Raw genomic sequence first — 18,940 nt, forward strand, 5'->3', positions numbered from 1 at the left:
CTTGAAATGTAATACAGACATGACTATATTGCTTTCCACCATGCAGAACTTAAAACAATGTTAAATCAGTGTAATGGATCTTTCAGTTTTCATTTTGCCATGTTTTCCACATTCACTCGTATGTGCATTCATTCACTGTTTTGGTTGCATTTTAATGAGGCAAATTCACTTCAAGTACAAAAAAAGAGGTCAAACATTCTGAAAATAATGGAGCAGAGCTTTTGCTTTTCATTTTGGCGCATATTCCGCATGTCATCTATGAAAAAGTAATGTCATATGCGCAGTGCATTTCACTGTTTTCACTTCATGATTGCATTTCAATGAGGAAAATCCATTTAAAGTACTGCACAGCGGAAAGCCTTGACTTCATTACATTATAAAGTGGACTGTATTCGATTCTGACATTAATTCAGTTTTTAAAAATGCAAATCCTCATGCTCTTTTTTCAGTAATGAGGTTAAGCAACATTAAAGCAATATAATAGAGGGTTTGTTTTTCATTTTGGCACTTACATATTCTGCATGTCACTATGGAACAGTAATGTCTTGTGTAAACTGCATTTTCATGTTTTTCCACTGTGGTGACTGCTTTTCAATTTGGTACAAATTCCTCTCCAAGCTTCACTTGTATTGTAAGAAAAAAGCATTGGTTTTTCCTTTTATTTTACTAAAAATGATGGATTAAGAATGACATTTACAACAAAAATATGTATTTACTGCCTTTTTTGCACATATTTTACCTCCCCAGTAAAGAAATCACTTTTATTCAAGCATTCACAGCATCATCATGACTCCATGAAAATCCAAGAGCTCTCAAGCAACACTAAAAATTTCCTGGCCTTCACAGAGCACCACAGCTGCTGGAATGAAGTTACAGCTATGAGCCAAAACCCGCCTAAAGTACCTCGGAATATGCACAAAGAACTTTCAGAATCTTTCACACCTAATGCTGCTTAAGACAAAATAAACATTGAAATCAAGATTAATTAAATGTTCTTCCCACATAGCATCTCACTGGTGCAAGAGTAAAAACTGATAATTCAGTGGTGCCTAATATCTAGAGCCAACAAGCAGTTTCAGTCAACGAAATATAGTTCAAATTACCTTCACCTATACACAACGCATCAGTATGGTAAGTGATTCAATTCAAGATTATCAGGAATGTTCCTCTGTGTTTCCAACCTAAAGATAAAACAATTGCTAAATAAAAACTAAAACTTCTTTAAGTCCACTTAAAGGCCCAGCCACAATCTTGCTTTTGACTACAGAACAACATGCCAATTGTAGACTGCAATAATAATGAAATGTTTAGGTTTCAATACCACAATCTTGGCTTGTAAACTCAGCTCCATTCCATGCTCACATCTATGTTTCAATCTTTTACTGCAAAACTGTCTGAGGTTTCTGAAGAGATCTTACCAGACGGAGGTTGCTCCTGTGACACCCCAACTAAGTCATGTGCTCCCATTATTAAACCAAGTGTACACACTTATCACATGTAAGAAGAGCCTTAGCCTTTCCTACACACTACAGGAGTGTTTTGAGGGTCACTTGGCAGGAAACCCCCTTGCCTAAAAACAGGTGGCCCTCAGCACGCCAAAAATAGTCCATCATTCCACATAGAGCCCAACCCCCAACCTAACCTCACAGGCAGTAAAAAGTCCACCCAAGAAACCGGTCAACAGAGAAATGTAATATGATTTGCATCTGTCTGTCTTGTTGGGGGAAATGAACAGATATTGAGAGTGAGTGTCGTTACCTTTTAATAAATACATTGTATTATGTATGGGCCTTAAGTGGTATAGCAACATAGTCATCTTACTCTACTAGCAAATCTAAAATAGGCGTAATTGAACAAGACAAACACAGCAAACATCTTACCCCTTCAAACTATTGATTTAAGTAGTTTTGAAAGGGCAGGATAATTTGCACTCACCCTTGGGGAGACTGGCCAGGGGATTGACATCAACGGCCTTGTTGGTCTGGGCTACCTCCTCTTTGTCCTCAAACGAGAACTGTTTCTGGAAACTGAGAGGAGGAGACAGAAAACTGGCTTAAATGCATGGAAGAGGGGGACATTTTAGGCATACTTAAGTCATACCTAATAACTGTAACATTCAGATCAGTGAAAAATGCAAACTATTTGGACTCCTGTGAGATTGAGATGAAAAAGCAAAGGTCACAGGATCTTAGATTTATGTCAAGGAGAAACTGACAACACATGTTGGCAGAAGATTGTGGAATTCAACTTTTAAAAAATAGGAAACCCTGCAGCACAAGGTGCAAGAGCTTACTTACATTACTTCCCACTACTGGAATTAGTTCACTGTAAATACCGCACTGACAGAAAAATATTTTCTTAACAGCAAATGGAGCCACTGGCATGCTGCACTGTACAGGATTCCAAAATAAAAATTGAGAACTATGAGAAAAGTATATTTTGAAAGAGAGAAAACACTCTGTCCCCATTTACGAGCTCGCAAACAAATTTTGGAAAACAAGGCATGTGTGAAAAGGAGGGCAAAGAGGACATTGACTTTTCAGAGTGGTGCCTGTTTCTGCTTAACACGATGTAGTGGGGAAATACAGCACTGTGCAAAAGTCAGAGACCCACCCTTCATTTATCTCATTTCCAGTCAAAGTGTCCAGTAAGTACAAGTTAATTTATTGTTCAGACATCAGGAAAAACACAGAATATATACATTTCACAGAAAATTACACAAAACCATTACCAACTATAGATACAACATTAATTTCACTATTTAATTGTATAATAAATTGTTTTCAATTAGTGCCCATTCAATTAGTCTATTACAGCCTCCACTTCACTTCTTGCTTTCTGTAGGGATGTTTCTTTTCATTTTCTGCTTATGATCCAAGTAATCACAAACACATTCAGCGATACTGAGGTCTGGGCTCTGTGAAGGATAGTCTATTGTTCTGAGAACACCAGCAGCTTTGCTTTTCTCAGTAAGGGCATCCTGACAGCTACACATCCTTTCAGATCCACAACACTGAGTTGTCCTCTCCTCTGGAAGGATGGACAGAGACACCTGTGGATTTTTTCAGACCAGAAGAAAGAGCGAAGCTTGATTTTCTTCTCTCAAAGATAAAAGCTTAAAGTGCTGTTTTACTTATGAAAAATGTTTTAACTCCAGTTTTGGAAACTGTTTATGTTTTCTATATATTTTCCTTTGACTTTTCTCTTCCTTGTGCAAGTGGATTCTTTTATATCTAATGTTCCTTAGAAATATTGGTAACACTTTCTATGAATGTTATGTCTATAAGAACCTATAAACACATTCATAATACATTATAATGCATTCATAAGGCATCATAAACATGGCTATAAATATTTATAAAAATGCATTACACATTATAGCCATGCTTATTACGCATTATGGGTTGTTCAAATAAGGCATTATAAGTAGTGTTCATAACAAATTATAAGAGCTTGTAAGTTGTATTTGTCCACCCTAAGTAACGCGAGGCACACTGTACTAAAGCCTCCTCCAGTATTCAGAGTGAGGCTTCAAGTTGAAGTATTTACTGAAGGATTTACTGCAATACTGCAACATACAAAGTAAATCATATTACAGGCTTCAAATGGCAGATTTTAAACTAATGCTGTTACCGATAGTATTTTACCCAAATGTTGGGAAACTCAGTGTACACCACTGCTTGGCACTAACTTAACACTGCATATCCAATAGAGTGCTAGCAGAAATTAGCATTACTGTAGTGCAGTGTAGTGATGTTACAGAGTGAAAGTTTCTTGCGCTTGAAATTAGAACCAGTGAGGGAACAAATTACAATGACAGCACTCTACTATCTCGCCTCTCCCTCTCCACGCCTTCATTCCACAGTAACTTCATGCTCAGTGTGATGTCGGAAGGGGTTCAGGGGAGGGCCTGATGGGTACTTGGTTTGCTGTGATGTAATGTAACATTCAAAGTAAGAGCACTAGTTAAGAAAAGCACATTGTAGCAATAATTCTAAGCCGGACAACCTGTTTGGAGCATCTGAATATTTGGGACTTAAGCCCTGAAGATCCAGCCCTAACACAGCAGTGAGAAATAAAATACTGGAAATCCCATGGTGTAAATAAACTTTGTGTATTTGTCTTTACACTCTCCAAGCTGGGACTGACTTCTTTGGCACTGACAATATAACATGTTATTAACACTACATATAATGCATTATGTTAACAATTCATTATGTACAATAAACTTGGCTATAAAGTGTAATACAGTGTAACTCACTTTTTTCACATATTTATAACCACGTTTATAATGCCTTATGAATGCATTATAACATGTTATGAATGTGTCTATAGATGCTTAAAATCGTGACATTCACAGAAAATGTTACCGAAATACCTCCTGAAAATGAATAACTACTATGTAAAGCCCATTTTGAATGGAAATTAAATTAATTGTGTTCTCTGAAATGTGCACAGTACTGTATAGGACAGCATTTGGGGAACGTCGATGAACAGGGTGAGCCACATAATAAAAACAAAATAAACCCTCTTGTCTGGGACTGATCTAGCTGAGCCTAAGAAAAACAAGCCCTACAGGAGGAGGCAAAGCCATGAGTACACAGAAGCCCACCTTCAACCAAATTTAAAATTGTTATGCATATAAACTGCAAAATAGGTTTTAAGATTGTGAATGCCCACAGTAACAAATGCAGGTAATTTCTGGAAAAATGGCCCATGTAGTGATAAATGTAAAATTAGTAACCATTATCTGTTGCAGTGAGCTATGACATCAGTAGAGTAATGGGTCAGGGTAATCCTGAGCTTGTTAGAGATACGGCTGATCTGGGCCATCATGCTGAAACAATCTGCCAGCGGTAACACCCTTTTATTACTTTGTAATTAGTTCGCTATCAGTGAGCTGCCAAATTCATTACTTTGTATTGACGCAAGGAAATCTATTTGCACAGACAGTGCCTCATTTCTTCCATTAATGAACACTGCTTAGAATAATATGAAAGTGGAAAACAGGAAAAATTTCCACAACAACAGGAACAAAACGACCTGTACAATTCATATTTATTCAGTTTTTTTTCACTCATAGTCAATGATATGATGTCCTGGACAAGAACTGTACTGCCCTCTTTTATTAACCTTCCCTCTGTCTTGATTACATGATACTGAATAGGCCGCTCTCTGTTAGACAGACTACATGACATAGCCAAAAATACAACCAATTTGAACATCATAATACTGTGCCAAAATGACATTAAAACAAATGATCTGAACAAATATTTCCCAGTGCTGAGTGCTCAGAACACAAGCGGAATGCTCAGAACAAGCTGAATTTCCCCTCTTATTTAGGAATCTGGACAGATATGACAAAATATTTCAGTAAACATGTAGATCAAAAATTTTGTTATGCATCAAAGTGGGATTTGGAATTTCCCACCTGCTTTCTCATTTCAGGTAACACCTACTTTCCATTAAGATCACTCATCAGTAGCTGATAACAGAGCAAAGGTGTAAAATCCAGTAATAAATCAACTCAAGACTTTGACCCAAATATCAAAGCTTATGCACTTTGCATGATTTTAAACTAAGCTTTTCAAAATGAGTGAGATCAAATGATGAAACTAATCACTTTGTAGATCTACTTGTGCTATATGAGGCCTGTTAGATTTTATATGTCTTCTTGTTATCCCCATACAGCACAAGCAGGTGTGGTTATTTGCACTGAGAATGGTTAAAGCTAGTTGACGGGTTACAGGCCACTGAAACACCGAGCTTCACAAGTTACTGACTTAATCTGCTAACGGATGAGGAACTTTGTGTAAACAGCACTTACCTAAGAGCCCTATGCTGTAATTTAGGTCTGCCAACTTTGGTGGTGGTCTCCCCTGTGATGCCTGTGGACATACAAGAAGACAGCACTTTCAGAACATCAGACACCACTGCGAGGACTGTAATTCACAGAGGACAATCACAGTTGAATGAATCTGTGCAGTAAGAGATATGGCTCGCTACAGCATACTGTGACAGTTATGCATCTTAACACATTGCTCTTTTTTTTAACCTAATTGCCATCTGCTGCATCCATAGCATGTGGTCCATTACCATTATTTATTCTTCTTTGTATGTAGGAAAAGAACAGAAAACCTACTGAAACATACTTACAATAGAAGTCCTTTACTACTGGCTTCTAATCTGTGTGTTGTAAGTAAGTGGGTTTCCAGGGAAATTACTGTCTATGGAACTCAACCATATGATATAGCTGGAGCAGATTGTTGTAGTATTCCTTTAAGCCAAATTCCCATGGTTTACTTATTTTTCCTTTCTCAGGAGCGGCTATTAGAATGGGCTAGAATAGGTCAAATCTCTAGAAGTATGCCTGGGTACTTTCAGGCGATGCTCTTAAAAAAAATAACAGGACAAAAAATGGTTATTTGTAGCTGTGCCATAGAAAAATTCATTCTGTTCCCCTTAAAACGTTTCAGTGGGCAATTGTATGAAGAACTTTTTTTTTTTTGTTTTGCACCTAATAAAGGTTTCTCCTAGAACCATGCAGCCATGAACCTTATTGGAACCTTCGTTTTTAGGAGTACACAAAACTTTCTCACATCAAATTGGACCATTTCTTATTATAGAACTCAACCAACTCTTGCATCAAGCAAAAACTTAGCTACACATGCCATTAATGGCTCTGTGGAACTTGACCAACTGAGTTTTAATGTAAAAAGAGACAAGGTATCATTTACACCAGTGCTCACCAACCCTACTCCTGTAGAATTCAGCTCCAGCCTAAATCTAATTAAAGCTACATTAAAGGGAGTTTAGAATTGGAATGCCTTAGAAGAGTTTAAATATTATTAAGATATTATGCATAAATGAAATAGAAATGTCTTGGTTGTTATTAAAAACATAATAATAATAATAATAATAATAATAATCATAATCATCAATCATCATCATCATCATCATCATCCCTCTACTTATACTGTTATTATCATGCTGTGATGCCATATAGTTGCAGTGGAGTCATATGGAAAATAACACAATAAAATGTTTTTCACTTGGTGAAAGAAGCAGTAGGCATTTTTTTTTTGTTAAAACTGAATGTGGCATTACAGAGAGAGGAGAAAAGAACAAAAAACACTAAAGTACATTGTCTGTGTGCTGCTGCGAGTCGCTCTGTAAAGCCTAAAATAATCTCAAAATCAGAGGATTTCAAGGGAGTTTTTCAGACCACATCAAACGTCTTTAGGTATTAATGTCACAAGGTCCGGTTCAACGTTTTTGGTCTTAAAATCAACATTATACTGATGAAGATATGGTAACAATAGCAGATACTTCACTAACCTCAGTGGAAAGACACATCCAAGTTTTGACTGAGTTCTCTCTGAATACTCTATGAACACACTCACAATCATCAGATTCATCTGCTCAGCAAAGGAGTCCCAAACACAACTGATCTAACAAAATGTTTTTCCGCACGTTTTGTGCAATTACAATTTCAACCAAAGAAATCCCCAACCAAATCCCCATAATTTACATGGTGTAGTTTTAATGTCACGCTCTAGCTAAAGCTAGAAAGGCTAACATACTAGTAGAGATATTATGTCTATTTTTAATAATAAATTTAGTACTTTGCCTGGTTTATACAACATATTTTCACCCCATTCAAAAAAGTTGGGAAGTGCAAAATGTAAATAAAAACAAAATGCAATGATGTGCAAATCATATAAACCCTACATTTTACTGAAAATCGCACAAAGACAACATATCAAATGTTGAAAAATTTATTGTTTTTTGAAAAATATATGCCCACTTTGAATTTGATGCCAACAATACATTCCAAAAAAAATTCCCAAAGGGACTGGGGCAACAAAAGACTGGTAAAGTTGTGTTCTGCTAAAAAAAGATGAGGAGGGGTTCACCACTCTGTGAAAGACTGCACGATCAAATAGTGCAACAATTCAAGAATAACGTTTCTCAACATAAAATAGCAAAGAACTTTTGCTTTTCATCATCTACAGTACAAGTACTTTTTCAGGGAAGGCCTTGCTTAATTCAGCAAGACAATGCCAAACCACATTCTGCACGTATTACAACAGCATTGCTCCGGGTGCCGGGTGCCAGTATGGGTGCTAAACTGACCAGCCTGCTGTCCAAACCTGTCACCACTGAAACATTTGGTGCATTATGAAATAAAAAATATGACAAAGGAGACCCTGAACTCTTGAGCAGCTGAAATTCTGTATCAAACAAGAATGGGAAAACATTTCACTTTCAAAACTACAGCAGTCGGTCTCCTCAGTACCCAAACGCTTACAGAGTGTTGTTCATAGAAGAGGTGATGCAGCACAGAGGTAAACATGCACTTGTCCCAACTTTTTTGGAATGTGTTGTTGGCATCAAATTCAAAAAGGGCATATATTTTTCAAAAAACAATAAAATTTCTCAGTTTCAACATTTGATATGTTGTCTTCGTAGTATTTTCCTTTAAAAACATGCTTTACATGATATGCAGAACATTGCATCCTATTTTTATTTACATTCTGCACAGCGTCCCAACTTTTTTGGAAATGGGGTTGTAATAGTATTGGACATGTACATCATATTGAGGCTTACACATCTTAAGTGGTAGGATTTCAATCAAGGTTGGAAGTGAATTCTTTGTTGCTCTTAATTAGTTAATTGGGAATAGAGCATATGTTATGTCTAAAAGAATAATGTTATTTATAAAGATGACACACTGTTGAGAACAGGAGAAGAAACGTGTTTCCACTCCAGCTGTTCTCTGTTTCTTACACATACAGATACGCACACACCTCTTTCATATCTGTGTGGCTTTAGTGAGGCTTGGTGGATCAGCGTTACAACTCCCTCACTCTTTACAAACATCATTTGAGATGGCAGAGTCAGTGAGAGCTGTGGAGCTTCTCTCCGGACTCTGCTGTGTTTTGGTATTGAGTGTGTTTTCACAGCTGGGAAGAGTATCCGCTAAAAACATTCCACTCTCACTAGAAATCTCCTTTCACCTCACACAGCACAATGCCAGCTGATGAGGCAACAGTGACCACAGAGATGGAGAAACTAAAAGGCAGACAGAAAAAACAGAGAAAACAAAGACAGTGATTGCCTGAAGTGAAGACTGGAGTCAGCTAAAGAGCTAAAGAGAAGGATCACTCACCTGCATGCTGATTCATAGCTGCAGAGATACAGACCCTATAGAGTCACATTCACTCCTAGCTGAACCACTCATCCCTAAACCCCTCAAACACTGATCTCATCTCTGAGATGAGATATATGACTCAACTACCACCAGCAAGTAACGGCACAAATGTTTTAGAAAAGCCAGCAATCTCAACATCTTTACTGGACTGTAGCTATAAACAATCATAAAACAATGCAAATCACTTTGAAAAAAGAACAATGTTCTTAGGACAGTTAATCAATTTCTTATTCTCATGATTGAATTTCTAGTATTCATATAAAAAAGCATTAAATACAGCGGAAAATACATTAAAACATTCAAATCAGCTTTATATCACCAGCTTTGACTTTAAAGAAATCAGGAGACAGAATCACTACAGGCAAAACAATACAATATTACCTTGATACTTGAGCCATATAAAAATTCTACTGTCATTTTAAAATTGGCGGTGAGCTATATCGCTGTCATCACAATATGCTTTTCTGAGTCTATCATAGATATGTTAAAGAACAATGACTGACCAACTACAGGTTTCATTACAAAAAGAGCATAATCAGGCCTGTTCAGCTGGTTACTGCTGAATAAAAATGATAGTATTCAATGTTTTTTTAAGAACATGGCACTTTTGTTTTTTGTCTTTTCCAATGACTCAAACCTAAATATCACACAATGTACCATGGGCATTCCTGCCTAAAACTACCATTTAAAGTGTTATGTACTATTCTTTACCATAGCATTGCATCCCTCAGCCTCACTGGTTTGACACAATTCACAATTTTTTAATCTATTTTTTGTATTTGTCCATCAATATTCTCTCACTACAACACCCAGGATGCATTCCGCAGCTATGTCATATAACCACTGGGAATCCCCCCACAGTAATAAGGAAATCTACTGAAACAGAGGCAGATAAATACAGAAATGATAATAGCAATGTTAGCTATATTGCTTTCCTCTACTTTAGACCGCAAGTGGGGAAAACTTTTATTTAGCAGATGCGCTCATACAGGAAGACTTACAATGGTAGGCGAAAGTAACATTAGAAGTATAGAAGTATACAATATTGATATTTGGGCACCCATAATACAATCCCTTAAGGATTCCCTTTTCCCCTCCAGAACAAATGATAAGTACCATATATGTATCCCATTGTCGCCCACAACAGCAACGCCACTGACAGGACTAACGGTGATGTTTGTTTCTGTCAATAACTTACAGCTCAGTCGCTCTACTTGGCCCTGTGCCCTGTGATGCTGAGAAGATAATCATACCCAGTCTGGTGTGACATTTACGGCACTTCTAATGGCATGCCTGCTATCCGACAGCTCCTTAGCCTACACCAAAACATATGCCTACTTATCTGGAACCCTGCCCTAATTACAACACCTGGTGACATATAACCAAGGTCACCATCTAACCTCTCTTTATATGGCTCCATTGGATGATGTTGATTTCCTCTCCCCCTCCCTACGAGACATCTCATACTTTGCACACCTGTTTTAAAGCACAGGCAGTCATGGGTAATGTTCTAAAGGGGAGATAAGATGCATGACTCAAGCATTCTGTCATGACTGTGTGATATGTCATGCTACAAGCATGCAGAGACATTAAAGACTAGAGACAAGTGTCATGGCCTAGTTAGCAGCAAGTAAACTATTAATACATTAAACTATTTATGCGGCAGTTTTTGAGGCTATTTGGCCGTCTGCCAATTCATTGTCAGTGCAAAGATTTGTGAGAAGACATTAAATATGTAGGTCAGGCACAGTTCACCGGGCAAAACAAACCGCAACCTGCACAAGGACGCTCTGATATCTTAAATCTACTACAAAACAGTCTCCTATTACCAAAACAATGTGAAGTCTTTAACACGAGAAATTATTGAACAGTAAAATTAATCTGCCTTTTAGAGGGAAAAACAAACCTATAAAATGTTTACTGTGCTGCTTCAATTGGAAAGAAAAAACAGGTAATAAAAAGTATTTAAAAACAAAAAACAAAAAAAAAAAACAGAGGTAATAAAACCAAAGTAAGGAGAGAGGAGCCTAGCAGTGCAGTTAGATTTCCCCAGCAGTGAAGCGGGCCAGAAAGCAGAGTGGGTTTTCCATAGCAACAGGGCAGAGCCATCAGGACAGCATGGCAGAGGGGTGTTAGTGGAGCGCCTGTCTCAACTAATGAAGGATTAGCCCTCAAGAGGTAGAGGATTACCCCGAGGGGACACACAGGAAGTGTGTCACTTTACTACCTATAGTCTTACTTACATCATGAATGACATAATGAAGACTTCAGAGTCCAAACATCTAAGAAGAAATAATGATCCAAGAGGCTCCAAGTAGGGGGTATTACACCTTGGAGAAATGACAGGTACTTGAAATGACCGACTGCAAGTGTACAACCGCAGAAAGGACCAAAAAAGTGCTTTCCTTAATTAAAAGAGTTTGATGTAGTAGGTAAACACTATTAAAGTTTCAAAGCATGTTGTTCACTCCCCAGTCCATTCAGTCCATATATGGAAACTAAGCTGCAAAAACAGCCTCTTTTGAATTCAGTTTTTGTGATGTCACAAAAAACAATGCATTTACATATATCCACCTATACAGCCTGCAAGTAACAGTAACAAAATCTTTGTTTTTAATCATCAGGAATAAAAAGAATATGCAATATTGTTATGCAAAATTCATGATGACACTTGGGTATATAAAACCAAACAAATGTACTCAGGAGAAAAACATCACCTGACATAGTGATTATATTTGGAAAATATTGTAACATTTGATTGTATTAATATCAGCCAGACTACCACAGTTTAATTACTTTAAAAGCAATAACCCACTGTTTACTGGTAGTAAAAAACAGAACGCTTAACGTCTGTAAAATTCTTCTAGAAAAGTTTGGAAGTTGAGACCCAGACCGACAGTCTAGCGTCGACATTCATTCACCCACACCTGCTATGAATTGTGCTGCACTTAACCAAGCAGAAGACCATTCAGCACTGAGCATAAATGGAAAGTCATGTTCCACTGTGAACGCATAAAGACCAAAACAAAACCATTAAGCTGCAATTTGGCTCAGGGACAGTAATACAAGTCAAGCCACAAAATGTACCAGTGTTGCAAATGATACTACTGCATAAATGCCTATGAAAGGAGAAGTATCAAAGAAACAAGCTGTCAGCACTGCCTTTCTCTTTCATGCACTCTAGTCCTTTCTATCTCTTATTCTCTCTCCCGTAGCGAGAAAGCCTCTCATAATCAGCACGTCCTTGGAGGCTGGAGCTCGCACCACAAGGACTTCTGAACACAAATCAGCATTAATGAAACAGCATCATGCAGCTGCAAGGCCACACGGTAATGGGACAGCTCTATCGCGGAGCTGCACGGCCAGGCTCCCATCTACTCACCTTGACAGAACTTGACATGGCTGAGATAGTTGGTGATCCACTGGTTCTGATACATTTTGGCAAAGTTAAAGAAGACAGAAGGGTGGACTGAGGAACAGAAACAGAAAGAGAGAAGCAGGAAGACAGAGGAGGGGAACAGAGAAGGAAGAGAACAAGAGAGTGTAGGAGCAAGAGAGAGAAAGAGAGGGATCGTAGAAGTGTGGAGGGAGGGGACTGCAGGCAGGCAGGCAGGCAGCAGCGCGCGAGCGGACTGCAAGGTGATGCAGCCGAGGCTGCAGGAGTGTCCCGGGACAGGCAGAGGAGGGAGGGAGGGAGGGGAGAGAGAGCAAGAGAGAGAGCGAGAAAGCAGAGGCTGACAAAAGTAGACAGAGTGCTAGCGTTACAGAGAGACAGAGACAGGGCAGACGAAGGAGGGATATACAGCAGCTCTGCTAGTAGAGCAGTGGTTTAAGCTTCTCTTTGGCTAGGTTGGGCAGGCTGCATGGGGTTGGAGCTGCTTATACTGAGCGTTGGCTGCATTGCTGGCGCTAAACGCTAACAGGCTAACTAAGCTGCTCACATAAAGCTAATCAGATTACTGCCAAGAGACTGCAGGGAGGGAGGAGAAGTGTGAGGGTGTATATACTCAAACTCAGCTGAGGAAGAGAGTGAGCACAATAGAGGAAAAACGACCACCTCACAAGAATGAGAAATTCCACTCATCCCTTAGCGATGACACACAAGCAGCACACACACAGAGACAGAGAGAGAGAGAGAGAGAGAGAGAGAGAGAGAGAGAGAGAGAGAGAGAGAGAGAGACTAATAATATCATGGCAAAAGCTACTGCACTGCAAAAAGAGGAGTATGGGGGATTCTGATTTATGACCTCCTTACATTATAGTCTGTTCTTCCCCGACAACTCTCTCTCTCTCTTTACGTACAGTATATTTCCATACAAACACAATGAACTGCTGCTTCTTACCATAAACTGCACTCCTGAATTAAAACCCCTTAATGCTACAAGGACACTTGCCTGAATTAATTAACCATGACAATGAACTGCTATACTATTGTGTGAGGGGCTCACATGTAATGAGTCAATGTGTGAGTGCACACATGCACACAGCAGATGATCTGTAAGCAATTTCTATACATCTATTTCAACACTGACTCTTCAGCTCAGGGGCAAAAGGCTTCACTGAGCTGCTGCAGGGCTGGTGAGATTACATATTCATTCTGTTTTCATTTAGTTCTAAAACGCACTATAGACCACACTCATTCGTTTCATGCTGTTGGGAGTGGACTTTACATTAACAAGAAATATCAAATGCTATAATAAGATTAATACCACCTTTTTTTTTTTAGAGAAATTAAAATGCTTTCCATTATATGCCAGCCGCTATTCTTTTCAAAAACTTGTGATATCCAAATTTGGATACACATTCATACACATATAAATGTATAATAAGAGATGGCATATCAGTATTGACAGGTATCAGGTCGATATCTGAGGCTGCAATCTAGAGTTGCATACTAGACTACTTCACTAAAGACTAGACTTAACTAAAAAACTGGTCCTATGGTCTGTGTGACAGTGCCTAAAATACAGCAGTGGTAAAAACTGCATTGAAGAGGCAGGAGGAGAGAACAGAAATCAGTTTTCCTCCTCAATACAAAGTCCAAAGTATTTCATTAGTGTGCAAATATTGCACAAAATGAAACTGATTCTCTTGAGCTGAAACACAGCCTCATTAGCCAGACTGGGCGGGTTTCAAGAACCGTTGCCTCTGACAGGAAAGGGCTGTTTGACCTACATGCAAAACATCCAATCACAGATTGTTCAGCATAACGATGAAAACAAACTTCTATTAAATAAAGAGTACTGGTCTGCAAAAACTCTCACACTTTCAAACACAACTCAGGAATAACTTTTTAGAACGGGATATCATAAATGTTTCCTAGATCAGAGACTAGGCCTATATCTCACTCTGAAAGACTTACTGGTAAATAGATACAACTGCTTGCTTCTAGCATTTAGCCTGATAAACAATCATTTATCTCCCATCAAACAGTGCATGGAAGCACAGACAGCCAGAGCCAGTTTACATTCTTCATAAGAGGTCAGTTTCTGAGTGATGGGCTGATTTTAGCATGCAGTTTACTTCAGACAGTCTGTCAACTTCTGTGGGCAGAGGGTCTAAGAGTGAAACTTACTGAAATACAACCAAAAATCTCTTCTGCAGTGCACATCTCACATGGGTAGTTTGAGCATGACAGGCTTTCAGATTAAAATGAACATGAATAATGAACAAAGAATTTAGCGCTTTGTCTCTCCCAATATCAAAACGATCTAATTGTCACCACTGTGGGTGACATTTAGAGCAAAAACACTCATCAGACTGTCATGATAAAGGTCCACCTATACATCACACAAAACTAGTGTCGTGTCTCATGACAATGACTGACTACACATCTTTGATCAATATCATACACTAAATAAAATCAGTGATGTACATGCACATATAAGCATACACATTACATCAACATACACTCGTCTATATAGATATACAAAACACCACACATACAAATTGTTACCTACACAAATTAATACACAAAATCTAAAGCATGAAGATCATCAAAAACTAACCAAACTGTAGGATATCTATGTTGTAAATCCACCCGTGTGTGACAGGGAGCTATCTCAGAGCTCAAACAGGTCCATATCTGGGGAAACCCAAGCTTCAGACAGAGAGGGCAAGGAACGAGGCAAAATGAAAGCCAGCAACAATATAAAAGCAGACAGAAAGAAGCAGCAGTGAAAAGTAAGATACTGATGTTGTTGATACTGATATTAAAGAGTTAAAATAACATGACCATGTAATTTTATGTGGTCAAAAATTAAACACTGCAGTGTTTTGAATTTCTTCACGTTAATAATATTTGTGCTTTATTAATAGGATTTTTGCCAATCCTAATAAAATGTGAATCCTTAATATCAGCTGTATCACTTGAGGCCTAGTGGAAAGGCTGTAGAGAGTGAGAGCAGAAGGGAGCGCTGCACTACCACAGGTGGGAGGTCAAGCACTGAAATACATGCAGAAAGGCATCTGGCCTAGACTATTTCTGGTACATTATCCTGACTGCAATGTTTCCACTGCAACACTCATCATTTCACACATACAAACACATTCAGCTCGTTGTGGAAAAAGAGCAGAACTTAACAGAAAATTCAAGACCATCACAATCAATATTATGTCAATCATATCCATATGTGCGCTGAGATCCGAGCTGCTCTCGAAGCCACCACAGCAGGATGAGAAAAGAAAGAGTCAGGGATCAGAAGCCTCCACACAGGAACCATTACAAGACACAATCTGACAACATCAAGGACATTCCTCAGTATGAGCTAATGCTCCAAATAATCATCACTTGACATGCCATAAGGTCCTAACTAAACCCAAGGACTGACTAGATGATGTCAGGCTACTCTCTTAGCCTTCCCAGGGCCTCATTATACCTACTCATTAGACATAATAAACTCTACTACACAAGCTTATGTCTCAAATGACAGATAACATACACATGACTCAGTTTCTTATGCAAAACACACTGTTAAAAGGGGTAATGATGCCATCTAACAAGCGCATGCATAAATATATGCATGCACATAGGTTTTTGGCTTGGCCTAGCATCATCTGCACACTACAGCAAAGAGGAGTAAATGGCTAATAGCCAATTAAAATGGAGACGGTAAAGTCAGGCAAACACTGCTTAAGTGAGATAAAGAGACAAATTAAGCCAAAGGTCATCCAATCTGGCAGTGGCACTGATGTGTTACTCTTCCTTAGTGCACTCCTTCACAAACATTTTTGTTTCCATTTGTTCCATGAGAAAAATGAGCTATGGGCAGAACATTACTCTGCAAAAACATATTTGTTACAGGGCTTATTCATCCATCGTATTTAAAAAGACTGCTCTGGCAGACAGAGCTTCCATAATTGGTTTCATTCAAGGACCTTGACAAGCATTTAATGATACTGGGAATAAGGACACAGGAAATGATTTTGACTTTAAGGCAGGAGACTGACTTTCCCTTGACTGTGCCTGTATGGATAAAAAGCATAATTCAAAACTCTTCCTGATTTATTCCATATTCATCAGTCGTGGCTAAGCGGAAGCAGAGAGAGACTTATGAGAGCACAATTTGAGTTTCCATGACTGTGCTGCTTTCTTATCTACCTACACTCTTAAAAATAATTAAATTCCTTAGTGGTTCAACATTCAGTGATGTTGAGGTCTGGACTCTGGGGTGGTCGGTCCATCATCCTGAGAAAACCAACAATCTCTTTCTTCTATTTCCTTTTCTCAGTAACAGCTTCTTGACAGCTACACATCCTTTCAGACTTTTAGCATTGAGTTGTCTTCTCACAGGGGAAGGATGGACCAACACCTGTGGGTTTTTTCAGATTTGAAGCAAGAGTAGAGCTTTATTTTCTCTTCTCTCTCAAATATGAAAGCTTTAAGTACTGTTTGTCTGATAGTGACACTTTTGGTGGTCTAACAAGTGCTGCACAGCTGTTTCTCTATATCTTTTTCTACTTTTTTGGACAAATCCTGTTTTTTCACCTACTTTCCTTTTACTTTTTTCCTTCTTTATGTAAGTGGATGATCTTATACATCATCGCACAGACATATTTCCTAAAAAACAAAAAAACATAATTAAATAAGTAATTAAATGAGTATAGAAACCATTTTTTTCCATTCAAATGGTTCTTATCTTGTATCATAGCATAGATGCCTTTATTTGGTGCCTTTATTTATTTATTTTTTTTTTTTTAAAGGTACACAGGATTTAAGTTAAGGGCAGGGCAGGGGTGACCAATCTCACCCAGAGATTTACTCACAGATTAGAGCTCAGATCTCACACAACTGATCTATTTTATGAATGTGGCCAGAAACATTTTATCATGCGAGGGTGGTGTGTTAAACTAGGGTTGGAACTGAACTATGTAGGAGGGTTTATCTGTAGAAGCAAGGCTGGGAGGATTTAGTCTATGGATTAGTTTGGAATGAGGCCAGTAAATGACTTGTGTACCCTACAATCCAGTTCTCTACTACAAACACATAAGGCTGAGTTAGTCCAAGACTAAGCTTAAACCAACCAAAAAGTGAAGGCTTGCAAAACCTGAAAGCAGAAAGAACTAATAGCAGTCTTTATTTTGTTTTGACCACAAGGCCATTTGTGCCTCACTGCTGTGTTATGTGCATTTGCATGTGCCTGTTCATTCAGCCGCAAAAAGATATTACTGGCCTTTATATGACTCCAAGGAAGCCTCATGCAGTCTGAAAGTGCTGAAAGTGTTTACACTGCTTAGAACATGAGTCTCCAAAGGGAAGAGAAGATGGAAGAAGAGGGAAGACAATCTGAGCCAGGTTGTGGCTTCAGTTGTGCTGCAGGTTATAAAAAGCAGAATTTACTACAGCCCTCTGGATGGACATCAGTCTTTCATTCTGCTAGTTTAAAAGAGAGACTGTACAACTGGATGGGGCCGTGAGGTGTCCAGCAGAGCGCTGGCCCTCAGGCAGAGAGAAATTCCACCCAGCCTGGACGAGAGCTAAAGGGGCAGATATTCTTACTGAATATGTAGCCTGCAGAAAGCTGGACTCAGATCATAGCCTCATATCACAGGGTGCTTCATCTGATATATCTAACATTAAAGTGAGTCTGCAGGGTATGACACGGGGAGCTGGGGTTACATTGGACAGTGTTGTGAGGCTACAGATAAATTGGTAATACTAAACTTCACTAAAACTGCAATAATGTCTAGAAAAGCTTGATGAATGGGGTTTGATGGCAGTTTGAAATCTTGCACAGCCATAACTCTTCTGAGAAAGGCAGGGGGCATGGGTAGTGACTTAAAGCATTCCAAGAAATATTCCTTTAAGATGACAAGGCTGCACAATAGACCATTCATCAAATATTATTGCAACAGCGGTCTCTGTAATAGCGATATCGCTGAAGGCTGCAATATAACAGTGAGCTCTCTAACCAATGAGGGAGGTATTGAAATTGCAATTGTTTACTCATGTTGATATTTTTTTTATGTACATTCATGCACACTGATGTTCATACATAAATATTTCTATATACATAATCATTTATTTCTGCATTTATGTAGAAACTGGGACCTGGATTAACATTATAGAGAAATATAACGTTTATTTCTAGACGGTTACAAATACAGTAAAATGAAACATTTGCCCAGCTTCACCTAAAGGTTCTCCTATTCTGGAGAGACAAATCAGTCAAATCTAAACATCTGTTTGATGTTTGACCCTTTTTTTTTAAGCAAATATATCCCGAT

The 18,940-nt window shown here is 38.5% G+C and overlaps 1 protein-coding gene across 12 annotated transcripts in view; it reads right to left on the bottom strand.

Annotated features, from left to right (window-relative positions):
• svila (supervillin a) overlaps nucleotides 1-18,940 on the bottom strand; it is an 87,237-nt gene that overhangs the window by 56,050 nt on the left and 12,247 nt on the right. For 8 of the 12 annotated variants that reach the window (XM_036572505.1, XM_036572499.1, XM_036572502.1 and 5 more), the window contains exons 1-3: nucleotides 12,597-12,748; nucleotides 5,828-5,888; nucleotides 1,936-2,027 (exon numbers count right to left, since the gene is read on the bottom strand). In XM_036572505.1, the coding sequence (XP_036428398.1) occupies nucleotides 1,936-2,027; nucleotides 5,828-5,888; nucleotides 12,597-12,651 (208 nt within the window). In that variant the 5' untranslated portion in view covers nucleotides 12,652-12,748. Of the gene's footprint in view, nucleotides 1-1,935; nucleotides 2,028-5,827; nucleotides 5,889-12,596; nucleotides 12,750-18,940 lie in introns of those variants that run through there. The other 4 variants (XM_036572497.1, XM_036572494.1, XM_036572504.1 and 1 more) reach the window with 3 other exon arrangements.

The sequence above is a fragment of the Colossoma macropomum genome, unplaced genomic scaffold (genome assembly GCF_904425465.1).
Source record: "Colossoma macropomum unplaced genomic scaffold, Colossoma_macropomum, whole genome shotgun sequence".
Taxonomy (NCBI): Eukaryota; Metazoa; Chordata; class Actinopteri; order Characiformes; family Serrasalmidae; genus Colossoma; species Colossoma macropomum.